Raw genomic sequence first — 13693 nt, 5'->3', positions numbered from 1 at the left:
GATCAAAGAAATTGATCTATGATTATTTTATACTTGAAACAGAAAAAAAAATAATTACTAGAAATTGTTACATTTACCTTAGGCTAAGAAGTTTTGGTGTGAATGTTTCATGTTTCTCAGTACATATTAAAGATTATTTTCTGATGTGCTTGTGACATCATCTGCACAGATATGTTTTTGTGATATTTCATATTGGGTGGTAATGGAGTAAGTCAGGTCCAGAACGAAAGGGATACCATAAGTCAATGTCATTCAAGTGACTGAAATATTTAACATTTTGGAAAGAAAAGAATATCTGACTCATCAATAGCATTACAACCAAATGCCAAATGATGCACAGCTTTTATTATATGGCTGTGTAATAGAGTTCTAACAATTCCAAAGTATACCAGCAAAAAAAAAAACTACAACAAGTTCCTTTCAGGATGATGCTAAACAAATAGGGTCCATAGTTTATTACCATCAAAAGAAAAGCTTCAGAGACATACCATGGCAAAAGATATTATTATTGCTGTAATATCTATCTTCACATCATGTTAGTACTGACAAAATTACAGTATCCACACCCTCATGGCCCAGGTTAAAAACATCAATATAACATTTGAGCTTTTTTGTCCTGCTTTAATTAGTTCAACATAATGCTCCAAGTCAATCTTCCAAGTATGTTCTTGATGCCCATTTAAATCAATGGATAGTTACTTACTAGCCCTCTAGCTTTAACAGAGCAAATATTGAACATAACCATTGCAGTTTACTGTTATTCGGTTTTATAATCAAGGAACAAAACAGAATTTTCAGGCAGAAGTAATTAACTCTGATCTTCTAATAACCATTTCATCACACTCTCCAGCAAAGCTGTGCTGTACGCTATCACATTGTGCATGCAAATTCCTTTGTTAAAACTTACTTTAAAAACTCTTATTTGGATGTAGTACTTTTTTATGAATTTAAGATGTCTCATTATGGATGCAGTGAATGCTTAAGCTTAACCTCAAACTGCATCTCCTTAGGACAAGCATGGCAAGTAGCTCCAATGTTTGAAATCATGTCAGAGTCCTATTCTCCATTAGTTATGGTGAAACTCATGACATTAGTGAAATAGTTGTACTGTTTCCTGAAGTACCCAAATGGCCTGGGCATGTGGGTTTCCCCAGCATCTTCAAAAGTTCAGTAGCAATAGTGGAGGAGCAATATAAACATATCTCCAGTAAAGCAGTTGCAGTGTTTTTTTTGGCCAGTGTTTTCCTATCCCTGGCTTATATGGACCCTCCACAATCATTTGGGAAGATTCAGCAGCCAGAAATGAAGTTATAATCTTGCGACTTTAAAGCAACTGTAGTTGTTGGCGCAATATTGAATAATACAGACTGGATCGTGAACCGCTAAGATCCAATGCTATAACTGCTTTTGCTCGAATAGGTTCTGTAATGGTAATCTCCATCCCACCACCATATACACTTCAGACATACCTTTTAACCCTGCATACTAAAGATCAAATATTTTATTTTTTATTAATTTAAATATCAGAAGTATTCATCATGTCCTTTGACTGCTCCAAATAAAAAATAATTTGTTTGCAATATAAAATGTGTATAAAATCCTGAAAAGCCATTTTTATGTGCCTTGCCTCAGAGTGAACAGAAACTTGTTTCAGTGGTAACATGATAACAGGAGCTCTGAATTTCTTTTAAATTGTTTGCCATTAACTCAGGCAAATCCGAACAGTTCCAAATTTAGCTGCCCATTTGTAAAACTAAAGGAAATTTTTGTGTCTGTTAAATAAATGGATGTGAGCAATAATGAGGCTGAAGGTTTCAGTTATTTTTGGCATTGTCACCATTCCAGGCCAGCTAAAAGCAGCAACACATCTTTGTCGGTCTAAAAGTCTACACCAGTTGCTTCTGATAAAAAAAATACTTCAAATCCTTGACACACATGTGCATTTGTGTGTGTCCATGCATGTTTGTATGTATGCAGGTGGGGGCAATTGCCCTCTTCATTCTGTAACTGGTTTCCTTTCCTTCTACAGAGTTTGTACTAGCACTCACTTATCTCAGAATTCAAATCTCTCCCTGCCTTCTACTCAAAGCCTCAACATCAAGTCAGAACCTGTTTCTCCTCCTAGAGACCGCACCCACACACCCTTGGGATACCCGCAGCACTCAAGGCTCGATGCAGGGCGATCTCCAGTGGATAGTCTGAGCAGCTGTAGCAGTTCCTATGACGGAAGTGACCGAGAAGATCACAGGAATGACTTCCACTCTCCCATCGGACTTACCAGGCCTTCGCCAGACGAAAGGGAAAGTCCATCTGTCAAGCGGATGAGGCTGTCTGAAGGATGGGCAACATGATAAGATTCTTCAGTAATCTTTTTTTCTTGCAGTGTGTGTGTGCGCTACATTACAGGGCAAGGGAGGGAGGGGGGAGTTCAACATTATATGTGCCGTGTGTGGAAAATAAGTCAGGTACTCTGTTTTGTAAAAGTACTTTTAACTTGCCTCAGTGATATAAAGTAACGTAAATTGCTGAGATAACAGCTTTAGCACTTGAGTTGTACAAAGAAAACCCTTGTACAATGTAGATTTAACTGCTAACTCTTTTTCATTGCTGTGCTCCCTTGCAAAATGTATGTTACAATAGATAGTGTCATGTTGCAGGTTCAACGTATTTACATGTAAATAGCAGATTAAAAGGAAACATTTGCCAGAACTGGCGGATCTTTGTTGAGAGAGAAAGTGCAGCTGTTATGCAACAAAAACAAAAAAAAAATTATATATGTATAGGTGGTTGACAGGCCCAGAAATATGGGTGACCATTCTCAACGAAACAAATCGGCCAACTGACATCTCTGAACATACTAAGAAAAAGGCATATCATTAGAGTATGGCACTCAATAAAATGGATCACTCATTTAAATGAGGGCCATACTTTGACAAAAAAAATAGAATATCATTAATATGTGGAAAAGTCCAAATTCTGGGTCTGTTTAACATTTTAAGTGGATTTAAAAAAAAAAGATGTACATTACATTTTGCTTATATTTTCATATGAAAGCAAGAAAAACATTTGCAAAGCATTTGTGGCTTTTTGTAGTTACCTAAGCCAAAATGTTTTTTTCCTGATAGCTTTGCCGGTATTTTAAACAGTCCTAAAAACAATGGAATTGGGCTCTTTGTATGGAAGCACTACCCTAAACCATGAAAAAATCTCCACGCTTTGCTAACCAAGATAACTGTTTTCTCTTTGTAGAGGTTTTGTTTTTGAATTGTGTATTTCTAATTATATAAAAAAATAATATTAAGAAAATCTTTTAAAATCTGTGAAATTAACATGCTTGTGTATAGCTTTCTAATATATATTAATTATGGTCATAGCAAACATTGTTTTGGTTATCTTGTTAGTCGGGGGGGGGGCGGGGGGAACGTATTTGTGCATATGCACGTTTTAAGTAACTAAATTCTTTAGGTCTCTTCTGCACACCTTTTGCAGAATCAGAGTTGGCTGTGTTCAGTATAAAGGGGTTAACCAGTTGGGAGGACAGGTTTAGTATGTATTCTAAATTTTGTTACTGTTTAGGAATTAAAACAGGGAAAGGAGTGGGGCTGCCTGCCATTTTTGGTACTGGGGTAATTTCAGAAGGACCTTGGTATCGAGGCTAGTTTTCCTCAGTAAATCTAATTGCTAATTTGTAATTCTGAGAATTGTGGTGAAATACTGATCTACTCTTAACCTAATATGAATACTTGACAAAATTAGTTCAGTTTATTTGGATTTGTATGTTTTCTAAACAGGAATTTTTGAATCTGAAGAATTACCAGTGGATATTTTGTCACTTATACGTTTTAAAGTTTTTTTTAAAAAATGGTCTTTTTAAAGATTGTGAAAGAAAATGTAACTTTTCCCAATCATAACTCCTGACCACACATTTTGTGTGTGTGTGTGTGTGTTGTGTGTGTTTTGTGTGTGCGTGCGTACATGTGTTCTCATTCAGCTCTGTAATAGATCCACTTAATGCTAAATGGGTTTTGGAAGCTCATTCATACTTAAAACATCAATCCCGGTTAACTTTCATGCCTTCACAACTTCATTGTAGTGTGTTTACATGTTACTGAAAAGCAATTCTCACTAATGACTCAGTCAATAAATGAACGTCAGGCAGCCACAGATTCCTAACACTATTTTAATTCAGCAAGGTTTTGAAAATTAAGTAATCAATTTCATTGTAGATCGAACTACCAGCAAAATATCATGATAACAGCAAATCAATATCCACAATTTTTTAAAAAATCGATTGAGAAGCACAACTTCATTCACAATGGGTCACTCCTTTCTGTACCTACAACCCCTCTACTCACTGTTATCCAAGTGTTATAATTTTGCTGTATGTTTGACCACAGAGCTAATTCTGAGTTAGCATATAATGATACAGTACTATGGTTTTAAATTTATTGGGGCAGAGCCCCTTGTATATTCTCATTTACTCACACAACCCATTTGCTAACAGATTTAGGCAATGTTCTTTGCTGCGAGGCAAAATATGGCAGTGGCACTTTCCTGGGGGCACTTAAGTTATTTTCTGTTTCATAAAACTTATGAACATCAAAAAGGCTTGTTACTATTCTGCGCAGAAGTGAGAGCAAAGTCATTTACTGATATCTTGATGTTTGCAATGCATTACTGCTGCCAGTAACTTGAGTTGACATATCAGAGCCAGCAGATGTCATACATTAAGAGCTGAGATAGTGAAAATATCAGCAAACCAGATCAGCTTTGACAGAATATTCTGCAAAATCCACTATTCTACCTCTAAAAGACAGAGTTTATGATAAATGGGACACCCCAATGTTGCCCTAATGAAATATTTTTAAAAGCCCTAGAAAATGGTCACACCATCAAAATATACAGCATTCAGGAAAGGTATTCTTCAGAAGAAAATCAGCTAACTAACTCAATTCAGTATCTTATACTTTTTTGAAAATTTATTTTTACAAGTCTGACAATATATTTATTTTTAGTTGACCATTAAAATAGTCTTTTCTAAAATGGAAACTTAAAGCGAGAAATAGACTGTATACACACACCACTGCTCCCCAACCTCTGTAAAGTATGCCTTGAAGGTTTGGCTTTGATAGAAACAAACCTAACAATTAAAAACAACAGTGTTCCAGAAAACCACTTTGTTGCTCGTAAAAGACTATTGCCTAAAACATAAATTAAAATATGAGTGCTTCAACTGTTACTATTTGTGCCATCCGCTATGTAGAATGCGGCATCTTTCACCTAATGCTGGTTTCCTGCCACTACAGAGTTCTGGAAAGACTGATCAAATAATGTTTATTTAGAGTGCTTCAAGTGTAGAGTAATGATAAAGGCTTTTGTTAATATTTTAACCAAAGACGTGGAGCAATCCAGGCGGTTAGCCACAGTTTTGCAAATATGCTTCTCTAATTGTTTTCTGTTTTATTTTGTGTTCTGATTATTATATATTATACTTGCCCTGATCATACCTCAAATTCATCCATACCTCAAAACAGTTTAAAGAGGTCAGTTAATTAAGCAATGAAATACGGTACCGGTGCTCTATATGAAGGAACTGTTATAAATTGTAGCCCTGGATTGCTTTAGAAGGACTATTGTTATTGACCTAAAACATACTTGGATTGCTCCAGCTGGTTTGCTGTTATTTTTTCTGAGGATTTGTTTCCATTATACAATAGTAATACAAAATGACTGCTTGTAAATGGGGGAAATGTGGACGTTTGCAGCAAAAATAAAGAGGCTCACAGCGGCATAAGCTGGACTTTGTCGCCACTTGATGACAAAAAGATGTTAATAACTAAGTTAAATTACATCTATGTATCTCAAGGGACTTAATTCAGCTGTCTGTAGTGAAAATTTTTATGGGAAAATTCAAGTTTCTCTCGCTGGAAATAAGGTATAATTTGTATTTTGCAGACAAATCAGTAAAGTTACTGGCTTTCATAGTGATTTGATGTCATGGTGTGATTTTTTTTTTTCTCTTTCGCATACGCTATTTAATGGAGATGATGGGGGTCTTGCTTGCCAGCTGGGGAGATGGCGAGAACCCTGCGTCGCTGCCTTTCAGGAAGGCCTGCTGGATTAAGTGCCAATCAGGCACTTAACTGGGCAGCAGCGGGCCTTGTCTGGGATCAAGAACCCGAGGGTGACAATCCAACACCCTTAGAGCTGCCAGCCAATTAGAGGCTGACAGCTGTCATTGCAGGCAACATCACCGGGATGGGAATGATGGTAGCTGCCAGAAATGCACTCACCCAAGCCCCGGGATCAACGAGGGAGCCAGGCCACAGGTGAGTGATAGTGAGAGGGAGTCATGCTGACACCCCCAGACCCTCCATGCCAACCCCAACCCCATGACCTCTCACACCCTCCATGCCAACCTATTCCCCTCTGCACACACCCCATGGCCCTTTAGAGCCCCTATGCCAATTTAATGCCAACGCATGCCAACCCATGACCTCCAACTCATCTCCATGGTTCTTTATATCCCTATGCCAACTCATAGCCCGCCACCCTTTGCTCTTACACGCTCCATGCCAACTCACCCAGTATCCACCATGGCCAGACATCAGGAGTCATGCTGACATGAAATCAAATAAAGTTCTAAGTGTCTATTGATGACTTCACTATTTAAAAAAACTCTCATTGATTAAAAACTCATTCAATACATATAAATACCATCAAGCACATAATCCCTTATGAAAACAGCCAATTGTATTGACATCTTCCAAACGACACTTGACCTCTCTGAAAGGGGTCCCTGGACCTATCAAAAATAGTACCCTACCTTTCCAAATGATTCCGGCAGCTTTAGACTTTTTACTCAAATGTCTAAAGCCCATGAGTCATGTTTCGTACATCCAACTAATGATAATTGCATCTTTTTAAGGCAGCTGCACTTATACATGTACATCTATTGATGTGATCTGCACCTTAGCACTCAGCTGTTGATTTGTTATCTCGGTATGTCTACATACAAGTAAATTTCATGCTATGCAATGTTCCATTTACAACAATGGATACAGACTTCTGACAAAAATATAAAAAAGAGAGATTTGCCCTGTTGTTACAAACCTATAATTTTTAACTGTTTTGTGCAATATAATGCTACAGCCATTTGAGTAGGGGTGAAATGACTCCCATATTCTCCCATTCCAGGTCTGATCATAACAGTATTTTTAGTGAATTTGAAGAGAATGTGCTATGCCAATCTGTATGATGTCACGACTGATTGGGGATAGTACGCTGTAATATCAAACCCCACTTTTCCCTGAGCCACAACAAATGTGAAAAGTTTGACTAAACCACCCAATTGCCCCAATTCTATCTAACTGTTTAATTTAAGCTAACAGAATACAAGCACCAGGTTTGTAAACTTAGTAAGTAAATAACTGTTTATTGAACAAACTGTCATTAACCAGTGGCAAAAGGAAAAAAATATGAACTGCTAACTTCTAACACTATAACTTAAACTCTACCCTCCCCCCACTTCTTAAATCCCTATATACACACACATACACAAGACACACAAAACATGGATTTTAAGGGTGGAATAAAACAGTTCAATAGCACCAATCCGGAGTTTGGTGGATTTGATGGGTTTATTTTGATCAATGTCTTCCAAATTCCTTTCAGTTCTTGTTGATGACATGAACAGCAATTTCAGTATTTAGTTCACTGGCTGAGAACTTGCTTTTCAATGTCCCTAACAGTGATTTGCTCCTTTGCCTCTTGGCGGGTTTTCAGAGAGAGCAGATTATAGAGATATATGAGGAGAAAAGCCAACTAGCTATTATTGTGGAATTACTGCAATCTTCCATACACAGGAGAAAGAGGCTTTTGGTCTTTATCCTTTCAGGCCAGTAGATATTCTGCTGCCCTGCCATTCACACAAACCCTGGTCACCTGGTCAGGAGCCAATTAAAATGCTGTTGTCAGGCAGCTCCCTTGGTCCAGGACTCCCTTCCAGCACCATCCTGTCATTCATAACACACCCTGTTCCAGGACTGCAAAGTTGTATATATTGCTCATCCCCCTGTTCCAGTGGACATGTCTTTCAACTGCAGCCATTGTAATTTTGCCACAGTCCAACAGAAAATAAAAAGAAATGTCCTTTACAACAGTCCAACAGAAATAAGAAGATATGTTCCTTACATGCCTCCACCCTTAAAAGAAATTAAACGCATTTTCAACATGTGTTTCATCACATGGTATGTGACACATGGACAACAAAACATGAGACTTACTTCCATTCATCCTTCCTCCCCCTTATTCAATCTTCAGCATTTCTGACCCCTTTAACTTATTTTAGTGTTTTACACCCAGGACAATGCATCCGCAATCATATTATCTTTACCAGCGATGTGAACAATCTTAACATTGAATGGTTGAAACAATAGACTCCATCTAAACAGTCTTGCATTTCGAGTTTTTAACTTCTCAATGAACGTCAGTGGATTATGGTCAGTGTAGATCAGTGTATATTTGTTATCATGTCAGACATAAACTTCAAAGTGTTGAAGAGACAACAACAATGCTAGAGTTTATTTTTCTACTGTTAGAGTATTCCCTCTGATATTGATTTAGTTTCTTGGGGCAAATTTTTCTGGTCGGCATGCTGGGGCAGGCCTGACACGCCAACACGTAAAATGGCGCGCGATGATGTCGGGCGTGTGTCCCAATGTTATTGCGCGCCATTGCGATATTTCATTTGGCAGGCATGTGCCAAAGTCAGCTGTGTGCCTGCCGAAATATAAACGGCCTATTAAGGTCATTAAGAAATTAATTAAAGCACTTAAGAATACTGTCCAAACTTAAGGTTGGCGGGCAGGCGAAAAGCCCAAGCGGCCTTCCCGTTTTTCAGGAAGCCTCATCCACGAGCAAGATGAGGTTTTCTGATGTTTTTATTAAATAAATAAATTTTCATAAATTTAAGAACATGTCCTCTCATGTGACACAGTCACATGAGAGGACATGTTTAAATAAATTTTTAAATCATTTATTGAATCCTTTTAGTATCCATTCAATCTCCCTGAGACAGCTCCATGCCTCAGGGAGATTGCTGCGCTCTTTCGCGCGTGAGCGAAAGAGCCCTGGCCCCGACTCTCCACCCTCTCCCTGCCTGTACAGATAGTGTATTACGCTGGGCGGGCCTTAATTGGCCCGCCCGCATAAAATGGCGGCACGTAGCCAATCGCGGGTGGTGATTCAGTCCGCGCCCACTCCCGCCCAGCCCGGCCGCCATAGGAAAAATCTTGGCATTGGAAAAGTACCCCACTGGCTTTTCTATCCCTTTCCTTGCTTTTGGATTTTGCTCCTTTTTCTTGATCTTTACTCTTGCCCTGTTCCGCATCATTACTATTGGATTTAACCCATTTTTCCATGTGTTTTTGTGCTCTGCCTCTGCTTCTTGAGTTTGCATGTTTTTCTCTTTCTTTACTTTTTTTTACCCTATCTTTACTTATAAAATTTGTCCCTTTTCCCTCTATCTTTGTCTTTACTCTGTTCTCTATCTCAGCTTCTAGATTTTGATTTGGCCCTTTTTTCTCACTCTCTGCATTTACTCTGTTTATGATCTCCACATCTGGATTTTGCCTTTTTACCATTACTATGCTTTGGATCACATGTGCTGGATTTTGACTTGACTTGTTTCTCCAACTCTTTTCCATTAGTCTGTTCTCGTGCTACTTTACATGCTCCGGTGAGTCTTTATAGAAACACGGACACATAATCCAACATGAGGATTCGTCTTTCTGCTTTAAGAACTTTTCCTTAATCACTTTTAATGGACCTCTTATTTCATGACCATAGATCAATTCAAATGAACTTAAATCCAGTAGATTCACTCAGAGAATCTCTGGTAGCAAATAATAAGAAATCTAATCCTTTGTCCCAATCCTTTAGGTATTCACAGCAATAGGTCTTAATCATGGCCTTGAGAGTCTGATGGTATCTCTCTAAAGCTCCCTGTGTCTGTGGATGATAGGCAGTAGACTTTAATAATAACAAAAAACTACTGCGGATGCTGGAAATCCAAAACAAAAACAGAATTACCTGGAAAAACTCAGCAGGTCTGGCAGCATCGGCGGAGAAGAAAAGAGTTGACGTTTCGAGTCCTCATGAAGTAGACTTTATTTGTTTGATACCCAAATTGCTGATTACGTCTTGGAAAACTTAAGACATGAAGTCAGAACCTTGGTCAGATTGTATTTCAATTGGTAGGCGCTAACGAGTGAAAAACTGAATTAACTTTTCCACTACCACCTTAGCTGTAATTGCACTTAAAGGAATAGCTTCTGGAAATCAGGTTGTCATGTTCATGATTATAAGGATATACTAATATCCTGCTTTTGTTTTGGGTAATGGTCCTATGCAATCTACTAATACCCAACTGAATGGTTCTTCAAAAACTGGTATGGGTATTAAAGGTGCTGGTTTGATTACATGTTGAGGTTTATCTACTACCTGACATGTATGACACATTTTACAAACTTGCACTATGTCTTTATGAAGTCTGGGCCAGAAAAAACGCTTGTTTATCAATGCTTGGGTTTTCCGTATTTCTACATGTCCTGCCATAGGGATTTCACGTGCTACTTGCAATATCTCCTTACGATATTTGGGTGGTACCACTACCTGATGAACAACCATCCATTCCTCATCCACAGGTCTGTGAGGGTGTCTCCACTTCCCCATCAGAACTCCTTTTTTAATGTAATAGCACTCCAGAACTCCTTCCGCCTCAGCTTCAGTATGAGCTGACTGTGCTAACTTGTTTAACTCTGGATCTGCTTTCTGAGCCTCAATTAATGAAGACATGCCAAACACTTCCTTTGAATTACCCTCATGCTTAAAGAAAATTTCGGCTACTCTAACATCTGCTCATGGCATTACTTTGACCTCTGGTGATGGACTTTGTTTAGCCATTGCTCTGGTCATCACACATGATGGGAAAATACCAGGAATTTGTTCTTGTAGCTGCTCTGCCTCTTTAACCTCTCTTGGACTTTCCGTAATTATGCATGAAGCTATAACCTTCACTCCTAAGAAAGCATTCCCCAGGAGTAAATCAACTCCATCCATGGCTAATTTCTTAACCACTCCTACAACCAGCAATCCAGACAACAAATCACACTCCAATTATACTTGGTACAATGGAACCGGGATATATTCTCCACTTATCCCGTTTACTAATACTTTAGCTTTCATTGAACTCTCTTGAGGGAAAACTAGGTCCTTCTCCAGCAAAAGATTTTGAGCAGCTCCTGTGTTCCTTAATATAGTTATGTGTTTAGCTGCATCATTTCATGAAAAAGGGGCTATCTTTCGTTTAGACAAAAACCCTTTGGGAAAAATTTTCCCCCCGTCAAGAGTGCGGGAGCGGGCACGGTTGGGGTCGCACCGTCATTTTACGTGGGCGGGCCAATTAAGGCCCACCCAGTGTGATGTCCACCAGGAAGAGCTGTGCACTCGCTGTGCGGGTGGGAGGGGGATTTCCCTCAGCCAGGAGTGCGCTCTTTCACGGATGCGCGCGAAAGAGCACACTGATCTCCCTGAGGCTAAGTGCTGCCTCAGGGAGATCAGCTCCAAATTAAAATTTGCAATAAAAATGATTGGAAAATTTCCCTGCCATGTCCCCTCATGTGACACTGTCACATGTGTTGGGACATGTCCATAACTTTAACTGAAACCTTTATTAAAAATTTAAATGGCCTCATGAAACCTCATCCCGCCCGTTTCATGCTTTTTCTGAAGCCCGCCAGGGCTCCCGGCCTCCCTGCCAACCTTAAGGTTGGACGGGCAGGTCAATTAATGATTTTAATTAGTGTCTCAATGGCCTCAGTAGGCCATTGACAGGTCGACGGGTGCGCAGCTGACTCGGCTGCACCCCCGCCAACCTGAAAATGGAAATGACGCCTGGTGATGTCGGGAGTTCCACCCAACATCATCTCGCGTCATTTTATGCGTCGGCAAGCGGGCCCCGCCCCCATTCGCCAACTGGAAGATCCTGCCCATTATATTTCTCATCTACCTTATTCACTTCACATGCATTCAGAACAGTGTTTACCTCCAGACCCTTATTTGTAGTTAAAGCTACAATTTGATCCATGGCATTTTCTTTTTGCGTTCCATTTTCAGACTCATTCTTAACAGCTCCAATAAGTCCCAGGGGCGACCCTCGCAGTTTCCAGCATTCTGAACAAATGTGCCCCACTTTATTACAATGGAAACATTTAGGCCTTCGAGTTTCACCTCCACCCTCAGTACCTTCTTTCCTGATCTGGGGACGAGATCTCAAGGTATTCCCAGCTATCCATTCTTTACCCTGGCTCCTTGTCTTCCTTTCATTCCCCCACTTTCTATCCTTTTCAAATTGTGAGGGTGATGGAAAAAAAGTTTAGTTTCATGGATCAACTCATAGGGCTGCATTTTCCCCCCCATCGGTGGGGTTGTGCAGGGACAGGCGGGATCGAGTGCGAACCCGATCGGTGCCCCCGATAGGGTCCGCGTCACCATTTTACGTGGGCAGGCAGAATGCTCGCTCGGAAGCGCTGAGCAGGCAGGGGGAGATTCCCTGAGTCGGGGCCTGCGCACACGAAAGAGCGTCGAAATCTCTCTGAGGCCCAGAGGTGCCCCAGGGAGATCAGTTTAAGGTTTTTAAATTTAAATAAAGGAAAAAAAAACTTTTAAAACATGTACTCTCATGTGGCAGTGTCACATGAGCTGGGACATGTCAATGAATTTTTTACTAATTTTTTTTGAATTTTAAAACACTTCATGAAACCTCATCCCACCTGTGGATGAGGTTTCATGAAAAATACGAAGGCCGCCTGGGCTCTTCACCTGCCCGCTAACCTTAAGGTTGGACAGCAGTTCATTTAACTGTTTTAATTAGCTTTTAACAGGCCTTAATAGGCCTTTGACAGTTCGGCTGCGTGCCCGAGAACTGAAAATCTAAATGACACGCAGCGACGTCGGGACGCCCGCCCAACGTCACCACGCGTCATTTTACACGTCGGCGAACGGGCCTATAATCGTCAGCCATTACTGCTGCCTGTCTAGCAGTTGCAACTCTTTGGTGTTCAACATAGGTTCTTATTACAGAAGGTAAGGTGTTTTTAAATTCTTCCAAGAGAATGGTCTATCTGAGAACTTCATAAGTAGTTTCAACTCCTAATGCTCATATCCACCTGTCAAAACTATTTTGCTTAATCCTTTCAAATTCAATGTAAGTTTGCCCAGGCTGTTTCCTTAAATTTTGAAACTTTTGCCTGTATGCTTCACAGACCAACTCATATGCACTTAAAATTGCCTTTTTCACCACATCATAATCCCTACAAACCTCCTCTGACAGTGAAGCATAAATTTCCTGTGCTCTACCTGTCAATTTGCTCTGCATGGGCATTGTCCAGTTTTCCTTTGACCAGTTCATCTGTTTAGCTATCTTCTCAAATGAAATAAAGAATGTTTCAACATCCCTTTCCTTAAACTTTGGAAGAGCTTGTACAAGTTTAAACATCTCTCCACTAGGTCCTGATCTGGGAATAAATCCTGCCTCACCTATTGATGTCTCTTCATTAACTGTCAGCATTTTAAGCTGGAATTCTCACTTTTTCTCATTCTTCCTTTTCTAACTTCACCATTTTTAACTCCC

General features: G+C 39.7%; 1 protein-coding gene across 6 annotated transcripts in view; it reads left to right on the top strand.

Annotated features, from left to right (window-relative positions):
* Positions 1-5988, top strand: part of mef2cb (myocyte enhancer factor 2cb) — a 291079-nt gene extending 285091 nt beyond the window's left edge. For all 6 annotated transcript variants that reach the window (XM_078564876.1, XM_078564866.1, XM_078564895.1 and 3 more), the window contains one exon: positions 2030-5988. In XM_078564876.1, coding sequence (XP_078421002.1) covers positions 2030-2351 — 322 coding nt within the window. In that variant the 3' untranslated portion in view covers positions 2352-5988. The remainder of the gene's footprint in view (positions 1-2029) is intronic.
* Positions 5989-13693: the final 7705 nt, after the last annotated feature.

This window comes from Cetorhinus maximus, chromosome 2 (assembly GCF_964194155.1).
Source record: "Cetorhinus maximus chromosome 2, sCetMax3.hap1.1, whole genome shotgun sequence".
NCBI lineage: Eukaryota > Metazoa > Chordata > Chondrichthyes > Lamniformes > Cetorhinidae > Cetorhinus > Cetorhinus maximus.
The sequence above is the reverse complement of the archived record's forward strand: the minus strand, read 5'-3'. Positions and strand labels throughout refer to the sequence as shown.